This window comes from Miniopterus schreibersii, assembly GCF_964146895.1.
Source record: "Miniopterus schreibersii genome assembly, chromosome: 15".
Classification (NCBI taxonomy): domain Eukaryota; kingdom Metazoa; phylum Chordata; class Mammalia; order Chiroptera; family Miniopteridae; genus Miniopterus; species Miniopterus schreibersii.
The window spans coordinates 50,404,195-50,431,901 of NC_138115.1; the positions used below are offsets into that span (position 1 = coordinate 50,404,195).

General features: G+C 48.9%; 1 protein-coding gene across 10 annotated transcripts in view; it reads left to right on the forward strand.

Annotated features, from left to right (window-relative positions):
- The window catches only part of DAG1 (dystroglycan 1), a 47,214-nt gene extending 21,342 nt beyond the window's left edge, over window positions 1–25,872 (forward strand). For 9 of the 10 annotated variants that reach the window (XM_081160832.1, XM_081160828.1, XM_081160829.1 and 6 more), the window contains 2 exons: window positions 10,185–10,581; window positions 21,108–25,872. In XM_081160832.1, coding sequence (XP_081016958.1) covers window positions 10,297–10,581; window positions 21,108–23,510 — 2,688 coding nt within the window. In that variant the 5' untranslated portion in view covers window positions 10,185–10,296 and the 3' untranslated portion in view covers window positions 23,511–25,872. Of the gene's footprint in view, window positions 1–7,471; window positions 7,559–10,184; window positions 10,582–21,107 lie in introns of all 10 variants that reach the window. The other variant, XM_081160826.1, reaches the window with a different exon arrangement.
- Window positions 25,873–27,707: the final 1,835 nt, after the last annotated feature.

Below are 27,707 nucleotides of genomic sequence, written 5' to 3' on the forward strand. Positions count from 1 at the left end.
GGAGGGGGACAGCACGTTGGAGTAATGGGTTTTCTCTTCCTTGGTGTAGAGATGCCTGTACTGGGCACAGTTCTCTAATTCTGTGCTGCGGTCCTTCAGGAGCAGCCCAGCATCCTCTGCTGGGAAAGGCCAGGATGTGGGATTGACAGGATCTGCCCCAAGCTTTGCCTTCACCAGTTCACTGGGAACTGGAGTTCTCGATGCCTCTCACTTGAGGCAAGCCTGAGGTCAGGCATGGCAGGCGCCTCCGTCCTGCTCAGCATTGGCCTTGCCCACTGCTTTATTGCCTGGTCATAGGGTGGCCCTGGCTCTGCATGGCCATCTCCAGACTGTTTGTTCCAGCCTTTGAAAGCATACTGCTAAAATCTACCAGGGAAGTTTGTGATTATTTAGGTTTTGTAGCTGTGGTGAGGCTGAGGTAGGTGGAAGGGCCAATTAGACAGAGCCCTATGTAGGAGGGAAGGAATTCTGCTAACAAAAAAGTCTGAGCAAAGGGAGTGGATGCTAGTTATGTCTTGTCCTTTTTAAAACAAGCTTTGTTGATCTGTAAATTTCTAGCATGGTTGAGATGTTCCTGATGGTTGAACCTTAAGAATGTGGCCCCAACCAAGAATGTGGCCAAAATCTGGGCAGAACTTTAAACACAGACGTTTGAAGCATTTGCCTAGAAAAACACTCAGTGCTTTACAGTAAAGATGCAAGAACTCACAGTCACCAGGCCAGACACCCCTGTTTGGCTTCTGAGGCCTATATTGTGAGGCTGCTGGCTGGGCCAAGGGCTGCAGTAAGGGGGACCTGAGTAGGGAGCTGCTGTGACTGGGGCCACCTGGCATTTCATCTCACTCCTATTTTGGAGTCTGATTAGCCAGTTAGGTCAGGAAGGCCAGCAGTCAGCACAGTTTTTCTAAACATAATTCATTGAAGTCAGATTAGTATATTAGTTTTGAGCTACAGCAGTTACTTTTAATCTTTTGTAGTATAATGGAAAATACATCAGAAAGTCTAGCTTTTAACTTCAAAGTGTGAAATCAAGTGATTATTGCTTTTGTGCTCGGTGAATGAATCACTTCTTGGATTTAGTGGAAACCTTTTATTTCCCTGTACTCTGATGGCTGCTTGCCTGCTTGGCGCTAGGCATCTACTGGGGGAGAGACCCCTACAGTGGACCTGGTCGTCCCCCCCCCCCCCCCCCCGGCATCTTGCCTTGACCAGGACAGACAGTGACCACCCTGCCCTCACAGTGTAGCCCCACTCTGCCTTTGTACTGAGATGAGGTGGTGTCTGGGTAGCCAGGGAAGTCTGGGGAGTCAGAAGGCAACTTTAGTTTCCTGTAAGCGCCTACTTGGAAAACGCCTGTTTATAATACAAAATTACTTAGTTTATGACTGCTTGTGTTTTATGACTTAGTCATGTATGTAACTCTTAACTGAATATTTTTGTATGAAATTTGGGAAGCCTGCATGCATCGCAGATGAAACTTCACACCTAGCACAGGGTAGGGAGTCAGTAAATATGCACTGAAGTGTTAATTATTGTGGGCTGCCTTAGATAATTGTAATTTGCTTTAATTGGGTTCTTGGGTGCCACATGGGTACTCGGATGTGGTAATTCATTCCCACTTGGATTCTGATGAGTCTGGCCGCCCACCTCTTGCACTTACTCCTTCCTCCACCTTCACTCCCCCCTCCGGCCCCCCAGTCCAGCTACTGCAGCCAGATGGACGGTTGGGCCTGGGCCTTGTCTTTGGTCTCAGTTTGCCCTTTAAAAGATTGGACCCAAGCCACATAGGTGTTTTTTCTAATTGGTGTGACTCTGAGTCATGTTTTTAAAAAAACATATTTATAATTGTGATAAAATATGTAACATAAAATTTACCATCTTAACTGTAGACATTTTAAAAGTTGTGGTAGAAAGTATGTAACATAAAATTTACCATCTTAACCATATTTAATTGTGCAGTTCAGTGGTAATGTTTAACAGCAGTGTATGGAGTTCAGTGGCGTGTGGAAGGAACTGCTTTTCAGTGAGCTTTTGTCACGTAAGATGTTAAAAATCTACCCAGGTTGAAACCCACAGTCCAGTGGAGAATGGCCATTCAGCCTGGGTTTTGAACCTGGTCTTTCTTCCCCTCCTCTAGGACGCGTTGCACCTGAGTGAGTTTGTACCCAGGTATTAAACCTCTGCTTCCTTCCTGCCTTTGTTGAAAAACCAAACCGCCATCAGCAGAAACCATTGCCCTTCCTGTACCTCTGCGTTTGGTGTCTGCGATAGTGAGAATTTGCAGTAGTTTCCAAGTGAGGAGCTGTTCACAGTAGCTTTTCTATTTGATAGACTGTTGCGCTTGCTTCTCAGAGGTGGTAATTTTTTTCTCCCACGTATTTTGACTTGAATCTCTTGCTATGTATTTGACCCTGGACTCTGTTGCTGGGTTGCTCAGCTTCCTGATGTGTCTTCAAGGGGCTGGCCCCTACACCTCTGGTGGTATTCCCACAGCGTACAGACCAGGCAGGAACTTGCCTCACGTCACGGAAACCACTTGAGCTGAGTGACTTTAGGGTGACACCTTGAGTCTTCACCAGTGACTTGGTTCAGCACCTCCCTCCTCTGATGCCAAGGAGTGAAAGCGGCCTGCCTTTAACTAAAGCTGAGGAATCTGCCTGTCTTTTTAGTTTTTGGAGCCCAGATAAACAATGACTTCACACTATTGTTTTCCATTGTGTTGAGTACATCCTGTTGGCCACCAGATTTAAATTGGTTAACCCTCCAGAATTTTTATATTAATGTTAGGCTGACAGTTAATGTTTAACTTCTGAGTGTCTTGACAAAAGCCTTTTTGCTAGATGGAACTTAAAGTGGTTGTTTCAGTTAAGTTTTTGCTTTTGATGTTTCCAAAACCATTTAAAACAGGGACATGGAATTTTATCATCTTAGTTTGGTTTTAAAAAAGGAAATCTCATTTTTCTTAAAAGTTTTAATCACCCTGGCAAATGGTAGCAGTTTGACAGTTTAAGTGCTATTTTTAGATAACAGCTATTGAAGAGGGGGAGTTCCTGGGAGTGGTGGGGGGAGCTGCCTCTGCCTCATTTTATGTGGTTAAAAATGGGTTGAATCTCACTTTTCCTTCTTAAAGAAGTAAAGCGAGTAGGGAGCTGTTCTTTCAGAGTTTTAGTCACGATATCTTCAAGCTTTATTCTCTGGTTTTTCTGTCTGTGAGGAAACAGTGTTTACTTTGAATTGAGTTGCTGCCACGGATGCATTTGTTCCTTGAATCTGTTAAGTGGAAAAGCACTCATTGAGCCTTCTTTGTGGATGGGCACCCATTAGCTCTGGGAGGCAGCCTGACCCCCTTCCCCCAGAGCTGCTGCTCTCCTGGGGCTAGGATTCTGAGGACTCTCCTTCCAATTCCCAGGCACCCAAGGCTGTCTGGGCAGAGGAGGGTCACAAGGCCTGTGCCTCCTGGGCATATATCCAGCCCCTTCTCATGCAAGGCATGTGCTTCAGTCACGTGTAGCTAGCTAGGTATTAGTGTTGGTGACAGGAGGATGTTGTCCTGAACTCTGTCTGCCTCAGATGCTTGGGGTCCTGCCTGTCACTGTGTAATGCTTTTGATACTGTAGTTGTGTCCTTGCTGATTGATCTAGTAAACTTTAAATACACCTGCCTCCAGGGCAGATTTGATGTATTGTTGTTTACAAAGGATATCACCTTTTAGGCACTGCTGGAAACCTGATTCTTTACTTCTGCCCATCACTGGAGAGCCCCCAATGTTGGAGAAAGGAAGCATGGGCATGGCCACCGGCAGATGTAGAGGGTTGCTGGCTCCACCCCCAACTAGCTGTGGTTCCTCTCTCTGGGTGAGGGTGTCTCCCTGAAGTGAGCCTCAGGGTCTGGACTCCCTGGCGCCTCCCAGAACCCAGGCTTTTTTCATCATTGAAAAGCTCCCAGGAGCCTGGTGGAGGTATTCAGCTAGTTTTCCTCTACTCCAGGCCAGCGATCTGTGGAGGTGCTGCCTCAGCGGTGCTCTTAGGTGCTGCATGTACGCCTGGCCCAAGGAGGGGTGGGATGATATCTAGGGCTCATTCCTGGTGCTGGTGGCTCTTGGGGCAGGAGTGCAGGTTTTTACCAAGAGAAGAGGGAGAGGGGCAGCCTGAGTGTTGGCTCTAGGACAGCAGTGACCCACAGGGCTGTGATGTGTCCGAGCTTTGCAGGTTCTGACACTTTTAAGGTTTCCCTGCCCCCTGAGGTGGACTGTCTGGGACTGAGGGATGGAATTGCTTCCTGGCAGCTGTGCCCATTTTTACACCGTATGCCATTGCTATTGAGCATGTGTTCAGAGAGCCAGGGGCTTCACAAAGCTCTGCGAAAAGTCCCTTTTCACAGAGTTGGATTTCACTGGGGTCTGGGTCAGGGCTGAGTTTAGATTCATTGGCGGGCACTGCACTGGGTACTGGCACAGATAAATGAATTGCTCATTCCTACCACCAATGTCCATGTCTCAGTAGGGGTGCCTCAGCAGTTTTCATCAACAGGACAGTAGTGAGTTCAACTGACACATTGTGGGGCTGACCCGAGCACTTCCCAGTGTTGCAGAGGCTACAGTGTAAGTGTGTGTGTGCAGTGTTAAAATGCGTGGCTGTGTCAGGAAGACTGGTGGACTCTGGCCACAGTCTTTCTCTGGTCTCTGAGCACCTTCTCTCCCCATATTCTGCGCATGGGTTCTGTGTGGCCATCGTGGAGTATACTCCCTCTCTCTGGGCCTTGGGCCCTGAAAAATGAGGAGGAGGATTCCTGCTGCACCTCCTTCTCTGAGTGACCAAGTATATGAGCATGTATAAAGCCCTTGCAGAGGGATGTCCTAATATGGGTATGTGGGTGCAGCCTGCCAAGTTCCTGGCACAGGGAGACATGACCCTTGCTTATAGAAAGCCAGCATCAGAAAGACACAGGCTGCTTTTTGCCAAGTTGCATAAAGATCTTTTCTCCCCAGAGCATGGAAAACCAACACATAGCAGTTGGAGTTGTGCCTGGGACATCGCCCGCTTGCTAAATGCAGAGCACTTAGTCATGAAACAGATACCCTGTGTCGTCATGTGTCCGCAGATAGTAGACTGAGCTTATGTTTTGGTGGCAGGGTGTGCCTCATACTGTTGCTGTTTTCAAATGAGCTGAGAATTTTAAAATGGAGAATCAGTTAAAAAGTGAAAGACCAACTGGATGTCTTAAGTAGAAAAGTAAGTAAACTAAAGAGTAAGGACATAGGAAGAAGCTAAAAAAAGGCCCTGTATCCTCCCCATTCATTCATTAGGTGTGCGCCTGGCACTGTCCTGCATCAGTGATGGCAACAGATGTGTCCCTGCCCTTCCACAGTTACCACCCTTCCAACCAGTCTTGCAGGATGTTGGTTGCGCTGAGCCATTTACTAAATGAGAGTTTAAAGTATGAGAAAGGAAAGGCCATTTAAAGGAAACATTAAGCAACAGCAAAGAAAACTCTAAAGTTACAATTTACAATACTAGACTAAGACAAAAGACCTAGATTGTACTGTAAAATAAGCTATAAAAGGGGTAAAAAGCACAGACAGTTAAACTGGGAGATGTAAAAAGAAACACAGAAAAGAGAAGAAAAACCTTAGCTATTATATGCTTTGGAAAAGCTCTCTTCCAGGCTGTGGTTGGTCCTTTTTACTTTCTCTGTGGTGCCCTTTATTATACAGATATTGAAAATTTTAATTCAGCCCCGCCGGGCGTGGCTCAGCAGTTGAGCATCAATCTAGGATCCAGGAGATCGAGGTTCGATTCCCGGTCAGGGCACATGCCCGGGTTGCGGGCTCGATCCCCAGTTGGAGGCAGCCGATCAATGAAGACTCCACATCATTGATGCTCCTCTCTCTCTCTCTCTCTCTCTCTCTCTCTCTCTCTCTCTCTCTCTCCCTCTCCCTCTCCCTCTCCCTCTCCCTCTCCCTCTCCCTCTCTCCCCCCCCCGAAATCAATAAAGATAGTTTTTTTTAAAAAGGTCTCCTTTTAAAAAAATATTTCAAATTTATCTTTTTTTTTTAAGATTTAGAAAAAATGAGATAATTGTGGATTCACATGCAGTTGTTAAAAATAACACAGAGAGATCCTGTGGACCCTTTACCCAGTTTGCCCCCATGGTTACATCTTATAAAACTGTAGTTCAGTATCAACCAGGATATTGACATTGATGCGGTCAAAACACAGAGTGTGTTCATCACCATGAGGACCCCTCACATTGCCCTGCACTAGTCTTATCTACTTCCCTTTTGCTCTGATCCCCCCCTTTTTTTTTCTCCCAATCCTCACCTGGGGATATTTTTTCCCATTGATTTTTAGAGAGAGTGGAAAGGAGGGAGGAGAGAGAGAGAGAGACAGTCAGACAGACAGACGTCAATTGGTTGCCTCCCCTATACACCTCAACGGAGGATCATACCCGCAACCTGAGTATGTGCCCTGACTGGGAATTGAACCCTTGACCCTTCGGTGCACAGGACGGTGCTCCAACCAGCTGAGCCACACCAGCCAGGGCTTGAGACTTTTCCTTTTTTTCTAGTTGATTCAGTTCTATAAATTCACCTCTAAGCACTGCTTTAGTTGTGTTCCATAAATGTATTTTTATCTTTAGTCAGTTCAGTGTAATTTTTTATTTCCCTTGAGACTTCTTCTCTGATCCAGGGATTATTTAGAAGTATGTTGTATAGTTTTCAAGTGTTTGGAGAGTTTCCTGTTTTCCTTTAGTCAGTGATTTCTGATTTGATTCCATTGTGGTTGGAGAACACATTCAGTATTATTTTAGCTCCTTTAAATTTGCTGAGGTTTGTTTCATGGCTCTAGATAAGGTCTGTCTCGGTCCATTTGAAAAGATGTGTGCTCCATCGTGAGATGGGGTGCGCGGTGAAGCCTGGTAGATGTTGCTGATGGATGGCATTTTTGACTTCTTTTGTTTCCTGACTGATGTTTATTCCAGTTCTGTCAATTGTTGAGAGAATGGTATTGAAGTTTTCAGCTAGAATTGTGGATTTAAAATTTTTTTCTTTCCGTTCTATCAGTTTTTACTTTACATATTTTGTAACTCTGTTGTTTGGTGCATATACATTGAGGATTCTTCTTCTTGGTGGATTGACCCTTTTGTCATTATATGATTGCCCTTTTCTGTCTCTGATAATTTCTTTGCTCTGAAGTCTACTTTATCTAATATTAATATAACCATTCTTGCTTTCCTTTAATTAATATTTGTGTGATATATCTTTTTCTATCCTTTTACTTTCTACCTATCTTTGTCATCTTGGTGTTGTCATCTGTTGATTGCCTTCCCCCCCCCCCCCCATTCAGTTTGAGACCTTCCTGGTTCTTGATATGATGAGTGATTTTTAAAATTGAAATGTGACAATTTTTGTATTTTGTTCTGAAACTCTAGATTCTGTTTTAGCTGGCTTTTTCTGATACTTCTCTGGCAGGGGAAGGGTAGGGGAGATGCTGCCTGATTACTTGGAAGTGGAGGTAGAAGTCCATATTCCCCACTCAGCCTTCGTTGACCCCTGAAGGTGGGTGAAGTCCTTGTTACTGCTGGGCAGGGGTGGAAATTTTAGTTCTCTAGGCCTTGCTACCACCGAGCAATGGTAAAAATTCCGACCCTTCACTAGTCCTCTGATCCCATCCTAGCAGGGAGGGGGAGAGGCTCCTTGTTACTGCTTGGCTGGGCCTAGAAATCCAGGTTCCATTGACACTGAGGGGCCGGAGGAGGAGGGTGAGGGCATCGCACTGCTCCTGGCCAGTGGGATAGAAGGCCCAGCTTCCTGCTTGGCCTCTGACACTGACTCTGGATGTCAGGGTGCCCATGAGGGTGCAGTCCAGCTTTCCCACTTGGCCTTTGCTGGTGTGGGTAGGAGTGGGGCCCCAGTTTTTTTTCTGTGGTGTTTGGCTAGAATAGAGCTATTATTATCTAATGCTTTCTGTCTTGCTAGGCTACCCCCTGCCTGCTCCTTTGGCTAAAGAGAGCAGACTTTTGTTGCAACCTTTTTGTCTCATCTCTTCGCATTTCTGGGTTGCCAGTTTCTTCAGCTCCAGTTCTGGGATATAGGAGTCAAAAAGAAAACCCAGGGGGTTCACCACCATCTTTCCTTGAGTCCTGGGGTCCCCAGCTGGTCTGCCTTCTTCTCTTGACTTTTTAAAAGTCTCATGTTTACTTTACATATAATGTCTAGGAGTTTTCATTGTATTTAGTGGGAAGCCAGGGAAAAATATATCTATTCCATTTTCATGGAACTGGAAGTTCAGTTGTCTTTTTTTCATGTTTCGTGTTTTTTTAATGTCTTTTTAAATGAAATTCTTCCTTCTCCTGACTATATTCTAAAAATTCAACTATATTCTAAAAATTTTTTTAATTCTGCTTTTTACATTTGTGCATCTAATCCACCTGGGGTTTATCTCATTTGTGATGGAAAACTGGGGAAGGAACCTAATTGCGTTTGCTTTTCTGCATAGATGGCCACTTGTTTCTGCACCTTAGAACAGCTCCGTTGCAAGGAAGGAGGGAAGGAAGGGAGGGAGGGAGGGGAAGAAAAAAAAAGAACAGCTCCATTGCAAAGCTGGTTTTGGGCTCTCCCTCTGGTTCCACAGTCAACTGGCTACTCTCTCCATGAGACACTGCCTTAAGCACACTAGCTTTAGGATAAGTCTTTGGTATGCTAGGATGCCTAACCTCCAAAATTGTCTTATTTTCTTGGGGTTTGGCTCTGTCTCATGAATTTTAGCTCAAAAACAAAAATAAGAACTGGAATAGCAAAATCAGTACCCCCCAAAAAAATCCTGCTGGAATTGGCTTGGATGTGCATTGACTTTAGAGTATACTGCTCATGTCAGTGGTCTTGTTTTCTTTAGCAATTTTATTTACTTTGCATTACCCAGGTCAAAAAACATATCACGTGGTCCCTTGACAGCTTAGCTCAGGACAGGGCTTAACCCTTTTCCAGAATAGCTGTGGCTGTGGTCGCCTGTGGCTGTGGTCGCCTGTGGGCACACAGCAAGTCCCACGACGCTTCAGTGGCTGACAGCCTTAAAGCAGGTGTCATGAGCTTCCTGCAGCCGGCATGGGGGAGAGGGGCAATGTGCAGGGTACTGAGTATGGGGGACAAGAAAGGCCAAATAAGTGTTTTTCACTGGCACTGAGTTTGCAAATACATGTTTAATAAATGAGTCCTGTGACTAGTGCTTGGGGTATGAGGAGTGAGCATTTGTTGTGTGTCTCTGTGGGTTTTTTAGTCTTTTCAAAAGTATTTTTAAAAGACTTAATAATTGTTGTATTTGCTACAATGCTTTAATCTCTATATATACACACACACTTTTTTCCGCTTGGACTATTTCAGAGTGAGTTACAGAGATTTTTGATATTTTATTCCTAAGTACTTTAAACTCTATCATCTCACCTAGGAAAATTAACAAATCTTATCTCCAGCCCACATGCAAAATTCCCCAGTTACCACTTTGAGAGCTAGACTTGTGTGCTCTTTTGGTTTTTGTTTTTGAAGTAAATCCAGGATCTAGTCAAGATGCATACACTGCACCTGGTTGTGATCTCTAAATCTAGAACAGTCCCCTAGTGTTTAGAGGTAGCAGCATTTGGACACACCAAGCCAGTTACCTTGCAGGAGGTCCCACATTCTAGATTTGTCTGATCGTGTCTTCATGACTCCTGTATTTCCTGTAAAGTGGAAGTTAGGTCTGGAGCAGCACTGCCCAAGAGAAATACAATGTGAGCCACATGTCACATAAAAATGAATGAAAATGAGAAATTGGAATTAACTTTAATATTATATTTAATAAGTTTATTATATACCATGTATTAATATTTATTACTTAATATATTTATGTCCAAAATATTGTTTCAATATGTAATGAATACTTAAAAAGTATTGAGATATTTTACATTCCTTTTTTATATGAAGTTTTAAAAATTCAGTGTGTATTTTACATTTAGTGGGCCAGCCACATTTCCAGTGCTCAGTAGCCACATGTAGCTGGTGGCCCTGTACTGGACAGCACATGATGAGACTTGATCCAACTCGGGATAGATATTTTTGGCAGAAACGCTTATGGGGTAAAAACTGCCTGTGTACAACTTTGAAATCACGGGGATTGCTGAAGTCTAAGAGAGCTCCTCTTCTTTTTCAGGCTCTGAGCGCTCTGGGATGGAGCAGGTGTGCAGAGGGTGAAAACCCAGCTCTGGGACCTCTCGCTTGCTTCCTTTCATCGTGAGACTAGCGGCTCGAGCAGACTCACCCGGATGAGGATGTCTGTGGGCCTTTCGCTGCTGCTCCCCATTTGGGGGAGGACCTTTCTCCTTCTGCTGTACGTGGCCGTGACTCAGTCCCACTGGCCAAGTGAACCTTCGGAGGCCATCAGGGACTGGGAGAACCAGCTTGAGGCGTCCATGCACTCAGTGCTCTCAGACCTCCCCGAGGCTGTTCCCACAGTGGTTGGCATTCCTGATGGCACAGCTGTCGTCGGGCGCTCATTTCGAGTGACCATTCCAACAGATTTAATTGCTTCCAGTGGAGAAGTCATCAAGGTGAGGCTGGATGTAAAGAGTAAATGAGAAAGACTTAATCATCTTTCATTTTAGTTTTAGGTTTTAGTTTTTCTATTCTACGCTGTAGCTATTCTGAGCTCAGTTTTTCCAGAACCTTCTAAGTGTCCCTTAAGAGGGGGGCAGCCACTGATGTTCACAAGAGGGTCCCCACATATCTCAGCATAGCATCTTAAACCTTTTTTCTTCCATTTTGAGGGTGTCACCATTAAAAAGCCTTTACATATATACTCTTGAAGATCTCTTGTTCATCGAGTTAGGGATTTGATGGAAAAAGGTCAGTGTATAGGAAAAGGTCTTTCATTAACCATGGGATTAAACCCAAGAAATACAGAACTTTTAAATGCTTTGACCTATTTAAAAAAAATAAGGTATAAATAATATAGGAGTTTTGCTCTAATTTGGCATTCTATGTTTACTAATGTATTTGGCTACTTAAAAACCAAAATTAGTACCCAAACTTCAGCCTTGCCCCATATCTTTTTATGGTGAAGCAATTCAGAGAACTAGGGAACCTGAGACCCATGTAATAATAGGAAGAGTATCTTGGCCGACCCAGGTGGAAATCAGGTGAAACAGGAAGCTTCTATGTGGAGAAGCACCGAGCCTTTGTCTGGGGTTGTGGGACCTTGTAATTTTCCCTAGATCGTCAGTGAGTTTGCATTGTGGCCCTGTGGGTGCATGGGGTGTACCTCTCAGACTATGAGCATCTAGAGCAAAGGGCAGCACACTTTTCCTGGGGGGCCAGATAGTATGTTAGGCTTTGCAGGCCTTTTGATTTCTGTTACAACTCTTTAACTCTGCCAGTTAGTGCAAAAGTAGCCATAGACAATCTGTAAATGAATGGGCAAGGCTGTGTTCCAATAAAACTTACTTATGGACACAGGAACTGAAATTTGAATTTCATGTAATTCTTGCATGTTAAGAAATATTATTATTGTTTTATTTTTTTTCAGTCAGTTGAAAATGCAAAAACCATTTTTAGTTGAGCTGCACAAAAACAGGTAGTGGCAGGCCATATTTGACTCATAGCCATAGCTCGCTCACCCCTCACCTACAGCATTCTTTCCTTAGAGCTGTGGCTTAAAAATGAACTAAAAGTATTTTAAGATCTATATTTTGCTATGGTAGTTTTTATATCTGTATTGTATTTAGACTTCTGCGTACACATAGTGTTCTGGCCACCTATTGGTGTGTTTAAACCGCCAAAACTTAGTGGTTTAAAACTACCAATTTGTTTTGCTCACAGTTTTGTAGCCAGGAATTCAGGGATTCAGAGCTCATCCAGGAATCTTATCTCTGCTTCACATGGTACTAGAGTGGCTTAGCTGGGGCTGGAGGATGCTCTTCCAGGATGGCTCATGCGTGGCGGGCAAGTTGGTTGGTACTGTGTGTTGACAGAGCTTAGCTGGGTTGTTGGTCAGGGTTCTCAGTTCCTTTCTGTGCATACCTTTCCATGGGCTGCTTGGATTTCCTCATAGCATAGTAGCTGGGTTCCATGAGGTAGTTCAGGAAACAGGAAATGGAAGGTGCCAGTCTCTTAAGGCCTGGCTTGGAAACTTGCACAGCAACACTTTGTTGTATGCCGTTGGTCAAAGCACATACAGACTTGTCAGTCCTTTCCAACTTGCCCCTCTGACCCACAGCCCCAGGCATCTAGACTAGAAATGGCCACAAGTTCTATGCCACTCTCCACATCAAGAGGTGGACTTGTGCCCCTTTCCCGCGAATCTGGGCAGACCCACTCCTCACCTGCACCCTTCTCGTGCTCTCTTCCTTTTCCTGGTTGGCCCTCTTCCCCTTAGGCTGTCACTTGTCCTCAGGGTAGCCTTGTGATCTCAAAGGTGGTCATACTTCTGAAGATCCTGGATCACTTCCACGGAGCTCTTTTCTAGTTTGCGGAGTGTTCGAAGATTTCCACGTAATCTTCATAGTACCCCAGCAAGCCAGGTGCTAGTCTGACCATTAGATGAAGAATGGCAGTTGGTGGGGGGAGGTACATTTCCTGCTCAACTGTAAAGTTGATCTACTGGACATCCAAACCCTGCAGTCGTTTCCCTTGTTCCAGTGGCCACTGGAATGTTTTACACAGATTAGTCCTGACCACAGGTGCCTTGAATTGAAACAGTGAGCCAGATATTTGTTGTATCTGGCAGAGAGACACTTAACAGGCTTATTCTCCAGGGGAGTAAAGAGATTTTACTGGAAAAACAGGATTTTATCTGAGCATATTTATCTGTAAAGCAGGGCATTTAGTAGCTGGTCAGCCTGTAGGAAAACAGATGAAGATGTGCGACTCTTCATCCCCACCAGTCTTAACCCCAGGCTTGTGTGGGGTGGGAATTTGGTCAGAATGCCTGGCCTCATTCCTGGAGCTTTGGTTTCCTGGAAACAGGATTGAAGTCTTTATGTTAAGGGAGTTGTTTCCCCCCCTCATTATAATAATGATGTATAAATACAAGTTGTAGAAAAGGGAAAAGAAAATCTCTTGTGGTTCCTCCCACTCAGCAAACTCCTCCATCATTTTCTGTCTTCATCAAGAGATGTCATGTCACATGCCTACCAGACATCTCAGACGGACCTGGGGCCACACTGGATATATTTTAACCTTTTTTTATGCTTGACTATTTTCCCCTTAGTTGTTATGTATTCTTTGGGAATGTAACTTTTAATGACTGCCCAATATTTTTGTGTATGTCAGGAAATTTCAGATCTTTGTCCCAAGGAACCTTATCAGGGTGACCTCCAAATCATATCCATCACTCTTACCGTCATCCAAGCCACCACTTAGTTACCTCTTCCCAGGCCCCCTACCTCTGTTCTTAACCCCTCAGTCTGTTTTTCATACCAAGGCAAGAGATGTCTTTATCTCTATAGAGCATAAATCTGCTTAAAACCCCCAACCCCCCATTACTGAGCTGCACTTAGGATCAAGCCCCTTTCCCTTTGCATACCATGTCCCAGCCGCAGTTGCCCCTTTCTGTCGCACAAACATGCCAAACTCAGGGCCCACCCCAGGCCTCTGGCTTTCTTCTATCAGCATGGATATACTCAGGGTCAACTTGAATATCACCTGGGAACTTGGAGTCCTTCCCTCCACTCTGATTAAAGCAGCTTTCCCACAAAACCCTATGTTACCTTTTTAGCAAATTTCTGTACTTGAAATTCTTGGTTTTTGTTAGTTTGCATGTGTGACTCCCATCAAATGTTTATGGGCCGGCAGAGGGAATGACGACCCCTTCAGCTCCTGCAAATCTGCTTTGGATTGTGAAGGCCTACCTGGCTGTGTGCAGGGAGAAATGCCAGCCCATGTTGGGGGCAGCAAGAGGCTAAGTCTCCTTTGGGGTTCCCAGGGGAGGGTTAGTCTTTCAGCCAATTCAGACATGGCTGAGTTGCCTAATGAGGACTTATGGGCAGAGTACCTGCCTGAGATCTGCTAAGGTTAGATGGTGTGATTGTCACACTTGCTAACTGGTCAGGGACTGTGCATGGGGGTTGGTGATGGAATAATTCAGTGTTTGTAGCAGACTTGAGTAACAGTCCATCCAAAGGATAGAAAATTAAGCCTTGTGCTAAGTGAGCTGCATTGGCCACCTGCCGAGCCTTATTTGACCTGTGTGGGCTGTTGGTTACTCTGACTATTGCAGGAGGTGGCAACTCTGGGAATCATAGTGGAGTGGCAGAGGGTGTGCTGCTTGGTGTCAGCTAGGTGTGCCCCTCTGGTAGCTAAAACAAGGGCTTCCCTACACTTTATACACTAGGCTGCAGGGAAGCAGCAGGTCGGGAGAAAGAAGAAGGGAATTGCCTGCCTAGAGGATGTAGCCCTGAGGTCCTGGAGCCTGTGCTCTGCCCCATACCAGACACTTTCATATCCGGACAGCCCTTGTCCAGTCTCAGCCTGGCCAGCACCTCTTACTTGCTCTGCTGTTCTCTAGCTCTGCCTCAAGAATCGATTTGATATTATCAACCCCAGCTTCCTTCCCAAATGGACGCCATGGACTTGATGCAAGAAGGGGCTACAGGCTATCTCCAGGCCTTTGTGGCCAGCATGACCTTCAAGAGACCTGTGCCGTGAAGCTCTCTCCTCTCCTATGACCTGAGGACACCCCACAGCAGATGGTCCTGGTGTGTGCTCCTTTGGACCAGACTGGATGCCTGTATACAAAGCTCATCCCAGGTCGTGACTGTTCTTTGCTCTCACAGCTGCCTTTGGACCCTAGAGCACCCTCCCTCCTCATCAGGGTCTCTGGGGCCAGGTCCCACAGCATCCAGCTTGGCCTTGGCCAGGCGGGTCCTAGGCTGTCCCAACTTGTCCGTAGTGTGAGTTACCTGTCCTGACTCTTGCCTCCCTTGGGTTGACACCTTTCCTTTGACCTGAGTGAATGTGGCTCCCTAGCTGAGGAGGCTGAGTATATGCCCGGGGATGTTCTAACCTTTCCTCCCGCGTGGTCAGGAGAGACAGCTTTGCCTTTCATGAAGTGACCAGGCTACCCCTCTGGAGCCCCCTCAGATGTCTCATTTTAGTAGTAGAGCCGGCACGGGTGGCTTTTCATCCCTGTTTCCCCTTAGCCTCCTTGCCTGGAGACAATGTGGACTTCCCTTCAGCCCAAGATGTCGGCAGACTGGGAGCAGCCCTTCCTGGGACTCTGCTCTCAGCTGCTGGCATGGGCCCCCAATTGTTCCTCTGAGAACAATGGCTACTCTTTTTGGCCAGGAAGGGGAGCTCATGAAAGGAGCGTTTCTTTGGATGCTTGAGAGCTTTGTGGCAACCCCGCCTGCGTGAGATGAACTGCAGTTTCTTCCTGCCTCGAGTGGGTGTTTCCCAGCTCTGAATGGGCCCCTTGTGAAGGCGGCGCACCGGGAAATGCGGGTTGGCGAGGGACGGCATCCTTGGGGGTGGGTTGTCAGAATGGCATTTGCCTAGACTCAACTCAAATACTTATTGAAAATATAGGCTGTGTTTTTTGGGGAAAAAATACTGACCAGGACTGAAAGAACATGACAAAGTAAAAATACATGTCAGGGCTTGGGATAGAGTCTGATTCTGAGAATTATTAATGGCCATGACTACGCTGAGCTGTCCCTTACTTTTGGAGGGAAATGATTAATTTTTGTTTTTAGATGAGAACAGCTAACATTAGGTAAAATGCTTCATAACTCAGACCAGAAGGGCACTGACTGGGCTAGATAGGTTGTGCTCAGAATTTGATCCTATGGCTGTGACCTTCGTGGCAAGAGCTGTTTGCTGACAAGGTCTGCATGTCTAGCAGCAGGACCAATGATTTTCTTTCATGGGTGTGGCTCTGCTTTACTTGTCAAAGCAAAGGTCCCTTGCACCCCTTCCACCATAGTCCTTCACCTTATGTGGGGGGGAAGTCTTTGCCCTTTGACCTCAAGCCAGAGGCTCTTCCTGTTGACTTGTGCCATCTCTCAGCCTGGCCCAGCCATGTGACTGGCCATGTGCATCATTTGCAGAAGCTGATCTTGGCCACAGCAGATTTGTCTCATTGTCATAGTCTATGACATAGGCACAGGATCACCCTGAATGTGAGTCAGCACCATGGGGGCCTCTGACGCTTGATTGGAGGCTCAGACACCTTTTAGAAGACTGTTTCCTGCCTCCCTGAGCAGAGGAAACCACACAGTCGGCCTTGAACTGCCTCATGCCCGAGTGCCTCCAGGTACCCAGTCATAGACGGCTGCAGGTTGGCCCAACTCTGCAGCTTGGCTGAGGGGTGTGGGGGCTGAAGGAGACTGAGCCAGTGACTGGGTCTCAGGAAAGTTGGGGACTTTGCCAGAGCAAGTTGCTAGAGGCCCCTGCAGTGGTGTGTTACAGGACAGCATTCTGTGCCACATTAAAATGGACCACTGATGCCTGGCAGGCGTGGCTCAGCAGGTTGAGCATCGATCTATATGATCCAGGAGATAGCAGTTGGATTCCCTGTCAGGGCACATACCCGGATTGTGGGCTTGATCCCCAGCAGGGGGCGTGCAGGAGACAGCCGATTAATAACTCTCTCTCCCCCTCTCCCTCTCCCTTCTTCTCTCTGAAATCAATAAAAATATATTTTAAAAATAAATAAATAAAATAGACCACTGAGAAGACTCTCTAGTATATCAGTGGGGGATTCAGGGAGGGGCTCAGCTGAAACCCGTGGGACTGTCCTGTCTAGAGGTGTTAGTTGGAAGAGTCATCACTAAGGCCCAAAGGACCCTCCAAAAGGTTTGTAATGTGAAGAAATTCTCACCAAATGCAGTTTCTTTATTATACATCAGCTCACCCAAGTGACATGGGTGTAAAAGTGCTCGCCCATCTTTCTGCAGTCTTTTCTGGCCATTTCTAGGTCCTACAACTCCTGCATAGATAAGATACCAGCTTGTGAGGTCTGGATGATAAAACTTAGGTTTTCTTGGTTCCAGAAGCCAAAGGTCATAGAATCCATAGTGAGAGTCCAGTTTTCAGTTTTGTCTTTCAGTTGTAGCTAACTGGCCGGCTCATACTGTGGGTGCAAACCTGCTTTTTTTGATAGGGGACTAAGTAACGGAAGCTCCTCTGCCCATTTCCTCTTTCTCTAGGTGAGGAAGGATACCGATTTGGGGTGAAAGACTGCTTGTGTTGCATGGTGTTTAGCACAGGTGCTGGATCCTCTTCAAATGTGGTGTCTGATAGTCTACTGTGCGAGAGAGGGCACCAGTGAGGCAGTTGGAGAGAATGTCCCAGAACTGAGCAGGGATTCTGTTACCAGTCATCTGCATATAGACTGAGGCGTGACCCGTACCTTCCCATGTGGCAGTTCCCCAGTCATTGGGCACGGTGATTCATTGTGGGCAGTCTTTACTCCTCTGGGTCTGCCCAGGCTTTGTGGTTTTGATTCTTAATGTTTTTGGATGTACTTTATGGATCAAGATTCCTAAAGCTAGGTGTGTGGCTGCTCCGTGCTGGGTTTGCCTTCCATCTCAGAAGCATGTCCTCTCTGAGGTTGCTGAAACGAGAGATTTCTGGCTTTTTCTGGGTGGCCTATGATATTCTCAAGCCAGGCTTTGTCCTGCAGTTTCTGCCTCCTGTGTGTGTTCCTACTAAGTGCCTGAAGGCTCCTTTCCCAGATACTGCATTATAAGGTCAGCAGGTATGTCTCCCGCCACTCCAGGGCAGTGGTGGTGATGGGGGCCTGAGTGACCTGAAATCCTGGGGACATTCCATGGCTGGGGCCAGGCTGTCCCCAACAACATGTGCTGGTGCTGAGGAGCACTCCTAGAACTCTGGTTCCTGCCTCTCACCTGCCATTCCTGGCTTGGCAGCCCTTAGGAGTTGGTTGTGGGTGGTCACAGTGCAGCTGGGGCAGAAATATTTACATGAGTAAACCAGACTCCAGAGATAGTGAGAACCTCAAGTGCAGGTACGCCTGGCTCCAGCACACCTGTTTTAGACTGAAGAGGAGGTGAGTGCTGGCATTTGGGCACCTGCGGCAAGTCCTCCCTCCCATACCCCCTGGGTTTCCATCCACTCCTGGTAGGCAGGTCTTATCAGGCAAGCAAGTCCCTGAGGGTCCCCAGCCTTCGCCCTATTCCCCTGTGGGACCCTGGCTTCCCCTTCCGGTGGCTCCTTTGTTCCCTTTGATACTTTGATCTTCTACTTTGGGGTATGAATAGGAGACAAAGCCTTGATGTGCTGGGTCCAAGGCCAGTTAGGAAGGAGGACTGGGGAGTGGAACCTGGATATGCTCTGGGCCCACTCGTGCAGCAGCCTCGCAGTGTGTCCTGGGCCCTTTTTCTGCCCACAGGGGTGGGTGGGGGACAAGCACTGACAGCATTCAGCATGTGCCAGGCGCTATGATCACACAAGGATGGCATCGTTTCCCTCTTTTTACAGATGAGAAAACAAGGACTGAGGTTGGGTCAGGCCTCAGCCTGCCTGGAGCTGGGACTCAGCCCAGGGCTTCTGCAGATGGGGCTTCCCCTTGGGTAGGCTGCTGTTACAGGGATGAGTCCTGGCTTGTCACAGGGGCTGTGTCTTTCAGAAGGAACTTTTATATCCTACCTCACTCAGGCCCTGAGAGGAAAAGTGCTCAGAGTTTTGAAATCTGGGAAGAATGTCCGGAGCTCCATGGACTGAGGGGCTCCTGCTTTGTCAAGGTAGAACAGGTGGTGCATCCCCGAGCATTCCCTCAACTGAGTGCCCTTGTGGGGCAGGCTGCTGGTGGAATCTTTTAGGGACCCTGGATGCTGCCAGCCCTCAGGCATGTTTAGATTTCCCAGTTCAGGGGCTTTCCCAAATGGCCTTGAAAATGCAGGGTGCCAGCTTGTCTGTGACTTGGCTACGTTCCTTGTGGAACTCAGGTTTGTTTTGCCTCTGTGGCCCTTCTATTAAAGTGAATCACTGCCACACAAAGTGCTGCCTGGGCCTGACACTGCCAGGACCTAGATGCTCAGAGATGCATGAGTTTTGGACTGTTCAGGTTAGTACCTCTCCGTCCTGTTTCAGGAGACCCCAAGACCCTGGTAACTGTCTGCATCAGGGCTGTAGACCCGACTTGAATACCTATCCTATGGCCAGCCTTGGCTGGGCTCTAGGACCCTGATGAGCCATAATCTGCAGAGGGGACAGCAGGCAGGTGTGCAGGTGGGAGAGTCTTGGCTCTGTTTTTCTGATATGGCTTGTCCTAAGTGTGTGTAGAGCTGTAGGTAGACCACAGTGAAAGAATTTGTTTCAGTAATCAACATGAAGCCACCAATTCTGCTCTTCCATCTCCCAGTTAGACATTGAGCATTATAACTTGCTTTGGTGAAACCTGGGGTTTTCTTTAATGTTTATTTATGTTACATGTTTCTGACATGTTATAATGTTACTTGGCGTGGTTTAAATAAGCTGGCGCTGGCTGTGTGAGAGCCTAGGCCAAAGAGTGGCCTGGGTTTCTTCCTAAGGAAACGTCCGACAGCAGAACTGGCTGTGAGGTCAGCAGAACAGGAGGGAACCAGGCTGGGAAGCTTGAGGGGGTGGGGCCCTTCTCTGTTTTAAAGTGCCCTTGTGCAGCTGGAGCAGTCTTGGAGAAGCACTGGGGCGGCTTACTCATCTGTGCTGATGGAACACACAGGGCTGGGCACAGGCCTAGCTGCCTGGCTACTTGGGAATGTCCCGTGGGCCTGGCCAGCCAATTGGCACCCACCTCTGGAGCCTCTCCTGGTCTCTCCCAGCCCTGTTCATTCTTCTTTTTCTTCTTCTTTTTTTTTTAATAGCTGTCCTTAGTATTGTTCTTGAAATATATCGATTTCAGAGAGAGGAAGGGAGAGGGGGAGAGAGATAGAAACATCAATGATGAGAGAGTCATTGATTGGTTGCCTCCTGCATGTCCCCTACTGGGGATTGAGCCCGCAACCCGGGCATGTGCCCTGACTGGGAATCGAACTGCGATCTCCTGGATCCTAGGTCGATGCTCAAGCGCTGAGCCATGCCCGGCCGGGCCCTGTTCAGTCTTCTTTACAGGTGGTTTTCCTTGACTGACTTCACCCAGAGCTCCATCCGGGCCCTCCCCTTTCCCCTTCACTGCTCCCCATCTGCCACGTATGCTCTCATCCCAGTGGTAGCTGTGGGATGGAGTGGGGTTAGGAAACATTGTTGGGTGGCCAGAGATCTAGGTCCACACCTTGGGTCACCTGCTGTCTACCTCTCAGGATGCCAATTCCTGCCCCACCCCTGTAAAACATCTCATGGTTCCCTGACTTCTTCATTAGGGCCTTACATCTTTGTTTTATGTATGTTTGCAAAACAAGAGCATTCAAACTTTATATGTTTATAGGTGGATGAGGCTATTTGCATATTTTACATAATTGAACGGAAAAAAATTTAAAGCACAGGTTTTTCAGCCAAAATATTGAAATAAGAATTTTTTTATACCTAAGAAAGATTGTAAAGGAAAAGTATATTTAGTGTTCTTTATGGATTTCAAAACTGATTTCTACAGATATTTTACCATTTCAGATGCTGGCTGTGTTTGCAGTGGATGGGTAGTGAATTTGCAGAGGATGGGGCTGCTTAGTGGTGTGTTCATTAGATGACGGTGCATCCTACAGTGGCTGGAATGTGGTGTCAGCGGAGGGCAGAGAGGAGGCTGAGGTGAGGCTGGTAGGGGTGCTGAGGGGTGAGCCACTCGGACCCGATTCTGCTTCTGCAGGCAGAGTGGGTGAGGACGTGGCCAGGCATGTCACTGGCATAAACCCCCAGCATTCTTTGAGCCCCATGGCATTAGTTCCCTGGGGTGAGACGTGTTTGAGTGCCAGCCCTGCTGTCTCTCTACCGTGTGGTCTTGGGTGAGTTGTTTGCCTTTTAAGCCAACCCATCTGGCAGCCCTAGTCTTCCCTGACTGCTCAGTGAGCCCCCAGAGAGAGGAGTTGGTTCCCTCAGGAATTCTGAATTGTACTTCAAGCCTATCACACAATTCAGGTGAGGACAGTTGTAATTTTCAGGTTGTGCAGTGACAGGAGCACTTACTTCATGCTGGTGTCTCTTCTAGGTGTCGGCTGCAGGGAAGGAGGCCCTGCCGTCCTGGCTGCACTGGGACCCACAGAGCCACACCCTGGAGGGCCTCCCCCTTGACACTGATAAGGGTGTGCATTACATCGCAGTGAGTGCTGCTCGGCTGGGGGCCAATGGGAGCCACGTCCCCCAGACCTCCAGCGTGTTCTCCATCGAGGTTTACCCGGAAGACCACAGCGAGCTGCAGTCTGTGCGGGCGGCGGCCCCAGACCCTGGGGAGGTGGTGTCATCTGCCTGTGCTGCCGACGAGCCTGTGACTGTCCTGACAGTGATTCTGGATGCTGACCTCACCAAGATGACCCCAAAGCAAAGGATTGACCTCCTGCACAGGATGCGGAGCTTCTCTGAAGTGGAGCTTCACAGCATGAAGTTGGTGCCTGTGGTGAACAACAGGCTGTTTGACATGTCGGCCTTCATGGCCGGCCCAGGGAATGCGAAAAAGGTGGTAGAGAACGGGGCCCTGCTGTCCTGGAAGCTGGGCTGCTCCCTGAGCCAGAGCAGTGTGCCTGACATTCGTGGTGTAGAGGCTCCTGCCAGGGAGGGTGCTATGTCGGCCCAGCTTGGCTACCCTGTGGTGGGTTGGCACATCGCCAATAAGAAGCCCCCTGTCCCCAAACGCATCCGGAGGCAGATCCATGCCACACCCACGCCTGTCACTGCCATTGGGCCCCCAACCACAGCCATCCAGGAGCCGCCATCCAGAATTGTACCGACCCCCACATCTCCAGCCATTGCTCCTCCAACAGAGACCATGGTTCCTCCGGTCAGGGACCCTGTTCCTGGGAAGCCCACAGTCACCATTCGGACTCGAGGTGCCATTATTCAGACCCCAACCCTAGGCCCCATCCAGCCCACTCGGGTTTCAGAAGCTGGCACCACTGTTCCTGGTCAGATCCGCCCAACAATGACCATTCCTGGCTATGTGGAGCCCACGGCAGTCGCTACCCCTCCCACGACTACCACCAAGAAGCCACGAGTATCCACGCCAAAGCCAGCCACACCTTCTACTGATTCCTCAACCACCACAACTCGAAGGCCTACCAAGAAGCCACGTACACCCCGACCGGTTCCCCGGGTAACCACCAAAGCTCCCATCACCAGACTGGAAACGGCCTCCCCACCCACACGCATCCGCACCACCACCAGCGGGGTGCCCCGTGGAGGAGAACCCAACCAGCGCCCAGAGCTCAAGAACCACATCGACAGGGTGGATGCCTGGGTTGGCACCTATTTTGAGGTGAAGATACCATCAGACACCTTTTATGACAAGGAGGACACCACCACCGATAAGCTGAAGCTGACCCTCAAGCTTCGGGAGCAGCAGCTGGTCGGCGAGAAGTCCTGGGTACAGTTCAACAGCAACAGCCAGCTCATGTATGGCCTGCCCGACAACAACCATGTGGGCAAGCACGAGTATTTTATGCATGCCACAGACAAGGGGGGCCTGTCAGCTGTGGATGCCTTTGAGATCCATGTCCACAGGCGCCCACAAGGGGACAAGGCTCCTGCGAGGTTCAAGGCCAAGCTTGTGGGCGACCCGGCACCCGTGGTGAATGACATCCACAAGAAGATTGCCCTGGTGAAGAAGCTGGCCTTTGCCTTTGGGGACCGGAACTGTAGCACCATCACGCTGCAGAACATCACCCAGGGCTCCATCGTGGTGGAGTGGACCAACAACACGCTGCCCCTGGAGCCCTGCCCCAAGGAGCAGATCACAGGGCTGAGCCGAAGGATCGCTGAGGATGACGGGAAACCTCGAGCTGCCTTCTCCAATGCCTTGGAGCCTGACTTCAAGGCCTTGAGCGTTGCTGTGACGGGATCTGGTAGCTGCCGGTATCTACAGTTCATCCCTGTGGCGCCACCCAGGAGGATGCCTTCAGAGGCGCCGCCCACAGAGGTGCCTGATAGGGACCCTGAGAAGAGCAGCGAGGATGACGTCTACCTGCACACGGTCATCCCGGCCGTGGTGGTCGCAGCCATTCTGCTCATCGCTGGCATCATTGCTATGATCTGCTATCGCAAGAAGCGGAAGGGCAAGCTCACCCTCGAGGACCAGGCCACCTTCATCAAGAAGGGGGTGCCTATCATCTTTGCGGATGAGCTGGACGACTCCAAGCCACCACCCTCCTCCAGCATGCCACTTATCCTTCAGGAGGAGAAAGCCCCCCTGCCCCCTCCTGAGTACCCCAACCAGAGTGTGCCCGAGACCACTCCTCTGAACCAGGACACCGGGGGCGAGTACACGCCCCTGCGGGAGGAGGACCCCAATGCACCTCCCTACCAGCCTCCCCCGCCCTTCACGGCCCCCATGGAGGGCAAGGGCTCCCGTCCCAAGAACATGACCCCGTACCGGTCACCCCCTCCCTACGTCCCCCCTTAACCCACAAGCGCCTAGGTGGAGGCAGGGGTAGGGCAGGGCCCTGGAGACAACATGGTGTTGTCTGTGGAGACCGGTGGCCTGCAGACCATCGCCCACTGGGAGCCGACACCTGACCTAGCACACTGACACGCAGGGCCTGGACAAGCCCACCCTCTCTGGTCCTCCTAAACCCCAAAGCAGCTGGAGAGACTTTGGGGACATTTTTACTTTTATTTTTTGCCTAACAGCTTTTTGTTTGTTCATAGAAAAGTCTTCGCTGCGTTTTTGATGGCTGGCTCTGAAAGCACCGTTTGGAGTAGAGGTAGATGGAGGGAGCGAGGAACCGTGAATGAACTCGCAGGCAGTGCTGGGTGGCCTCCCGGCTCTCTGCGTTTTGCCTTTAACACTAACTGTACTGTTTTTTCTATTCACGTGTGTCTAGCTGCAGGATGTAACATGGAAAACAGTAGCTAAAGATTAAATTCAAAGGACTTTTCTTAAGGTTAAGTTTTTACATTTAATCTGCTGTTTACCTAAACTTGTATGTATAATTTTTGGGTGGGTATGGGAAATTGCTTTGCTAAAAATAAGCTCCCAGGGTGTTTCAAACTTAGAGAAGACCAAGGGACAGTATTTTTTATCAAAGGAATCCTATTTTTTCACACTACGTAAACTTGGTTGCTCTGATACCCCAGAGCCTGACTGGGGGCCTCCCGGCCCTGGCTCAGGGGCCAGGGCCCTGGTGCTGGGCTTGCTCTCCTGCTGTAGCCAAGGGCTGGAAGCTGGAGGGGCCTCTTGGGCCGTGGACATCCACCCCCCACCCCATGCACGCTAGCGGTTCACCACCAAGGGGTCTTCATTTCCATAGAAAGGGGACTCCAAGAGGCAGTGGGCCATGGCCCCCAACCTAGGTGCTCCAGGGTGGGCCAGCTGCTCATGGGGATACCTGGGGAGGTCGAGAGACTCGACCACATCAATCTAGTTTCTTTTATCCTTCTTCTGTGTTTTTCCCTCCTAAAAGGAATATCATGGTTTTTGAAACACTCAGTGGGGGACATTTTGGTGAGGATGCAATATTTTTATGTCATGTGATGCTCTTTCCTCACTTGACCTTGGCCACATTGTCCCAACAGTCCACAGCCCCCATCCTGACCCACCCCATTCCTCTTCTCTGGCGCTCCAGTCCCAGACGTGGGGCCTGAACGGCTGGGAAAGTCTGGTGGCTGGGGAGGAGTGCCAGCAATAGTTCATAGTGAAAATCTGTGGGCTCTCAAAGCTAATTTTTTACTAAAGTTTTTATACAGCCTCAAATTGTTTTATTAAAAAAAGATTAAAAATGGTGATGCTTACAGCAGTTTGTACAAGCTCTTAGTGTTGATTCCATGGAACTGACGGCTTTGCTCATTTTGATTACCCCCCCCTTCCTTTCCTAATGGTTTAAATTCTGGAATTACACTGGGGCTTCTTTTGCCTTTTTTAGCAGAACGTCCGTCCATCCGCATCTCTGTCCCATGACTCAGGGGCGCCCCCCTCTGCTTTGATTCTCCTTTGGAAGAAACCATTTTGAGCATGACTTTTCTTGGTCTGAGAGTTCTTTGGGGGACCTTTTAGGGAGGAATGCCTTTTGCAATAATACGATCGAGGGTAGGTGGGTGCACCCAGGCTCCCTTTGCACACCAAGCAGCCACTTCTAAGCCATATAGACCTTTCTGCAGAGGATTCGTGCTGCCTCAGGAGGGAGGGCCAGTCCGGGGGGTCTCCACCCTGCCCTCCAGAGGGCCTTTCCCCTTGCGCCTTCTCCCACAGGGCCCAGCCTCTCCCCTGCCTGGCCCCAGCGGGAACTCGAGTGGGTGGTGCCCAGGATGGGGAGCCTGCAGTAGATGGAGGCTCAGCAGACCTCTGGTGACGGCCTTGTGCCTCCAAGCCGATCCAAGCCGGAGTTTCCCCAGTGCCCCAGAGCCAGGAGCACAAGTGGGGTCTGACCTGGTGAGATGATTTTTGATGACCTCATCAAAAAATAAACACTTCTCAGTGTTCCAGGTGAGGGCTCTGAAAGGCCTTCCAAACAGCTCAGTTGCCCCTAGCAACCCCACCATGGGGCACTGCCTGCAGAAATGTGGCTGGCCCAGAATGGCCTGTTGCCATAGCAACTGGAGGCACGGGGCAGTGAACAGAATAACAACGGCAGCAATGCCCCCGCAGCAGGCGGCCTCCCGGAGTGCGGGCTGCGGATGGCCAATGGCCGATGAGACAGCGTCTCACGTTCAAGTGTTCACAACCACTGATGTGTTTTTATTTCCTTCTATATGATTTTAAGATGTGTTTTCTGCATTCTGTATAGAAACATATCAAACTAAATAAAAGCAGTGTCTTTATTACAATGCCATTGCCTCCAAACCTCTATTTCCCTGGCCTCTACACATTCTAGGACTTGAGGGGGTGGGGCTGGACGATGGGACCCAGGCAGGCCCAGTCCAAAGTGGCCTTTGAGATGCTCACCTTAGGGCCTCCAAGAGGGTGGGTGTGTGCTCCAGAAGTTATGCCAACACATGAGCCCTCCTTAGCACTTCTGCCTGAACCAGCTGAGACCAAGTCTCAGTTTCCTCATTGGGGGAGGTGGCAAAAAAATCCAATGAAACTGGGTGGGAGTGGAGGGTGGTGGGAAAGGTCCTGTCACAGACTCTCTGCCCCAGAGTACGTCAGCCCCTGCAGGTCCAGGACAGGAGTCCCTCAGCCTGGGTCCCTGCAAAGATTAGACTTAGGGATTCTTCTGGCTGCAGCTCCACCCCAGCTCCTGCCCCCATTGCCTTGTGGGCTTGGGGCTGGCCAGTCTCCCAGATAGTCTCAAGGCAGGTTTGGCCTTGGCTTTGGAGTGGGGAGAAGGGAAAACCTGTTTCTGGCCAAGCTGTTCTGCCCTGGTTTGGCTTATAGATTCTGGGAGTTTTCCCCTAAGTGCCCTACCTGAGATGGACAGGCCAGCTGGGTAGGCTTAATATGACTTACTGCCCAGGAAGGGCCGGGTAATCCTGGGACACTGCCCAGGATGTGGGAGGCAGGGAATGTAGCAGCTGTGTCTTCTGAAGCAGGATCAGGGGCCATTGGTCACGGAACAGCTAGTATCTCATCTGGGCTCAGCCCTACCCCCACAAGGTCCTCACCATCTTCACCTATAGCCCTTGGCCACTTCTCTGCTCACAACCTTCAAGACCCAGATATGGTCCCATATTGGAGCTAGAGCTGAGTCTCAGAATGGGGGACATGTTGAGGGTCAAACAACTATTTCTGGAATACCACACTAAGTGCCAGGAAAGGCTGTCCCCAGTATGTGTTCAGGGACACATACTCCTAGAAGCAGGAGCCCAGGAAATGAGGCTGCCCTTGCTGTACTGGCTTTAAGAAGTTCTGCTTCATGTCTAAAGTGAAGCCACTGGATTATGAATGGAATCATTACCCTGAACTCTGGCAAAGGGGTCCCTGGTTTCAGCAGAGAACAGTAAGGCCAGCAAGGCAGGAAAAGAAGCCCAAGGGTCTCTGCCTCTGCCCTACTCCCTTCTGGGAATGAGTATCTGATGTTTGGCTTTGCAGCCCGCAGCCCCCCAGCATTCCTGCCAGGCGTCTGTGACCTCTTCTTGGTGAGCATGGGGACTGTTTACTCAGGTCTTTTGACCTGGAGAGAGGGTGATGGAGGGAAGGGACATGGTGGGGGATTCTGAGATACCCAGGACTGGAGGGGTGGTGGAATTGGGATAACAAGTTACTCCCAATATACAGTGTGCTTGCAAAAAGGGCAGAGAAAAATTCAAGTGAGGGTGAAAGAATTTGCATTCTCCCGAGCCAGAGCTGTTAGCTGGGGAATATTGGGGTGCCTAGAGCTCCTGGCCAGGCTCACCCTCTAGAATACCATCAATTTGGTGGGGACTAGAGGCCCCACACAACTTGCTCTATTGCAGCCATCAGCCTGGCCTTCACCTGCTCCCAACCGGCTGAAAAAGCTGCTAGGAGAGCCCTTCCCTAGCTTCTCGAAAGCATGGAAGGCTTCACTTAAGCACCAGACTTCCCAGGATGAGCTTCATTCCTCTGTATATTACTATACCTCAAAAAATATCAATCAATCCTGGCCGGCATGGCTCAGTGGTTGAGCATCAACCTAGGAACCAGGAGGTCACGGTTCGATTTCCAGCCGGGGCGAGTGCTGGGTTGTGGGCTCGATCCCCAGTA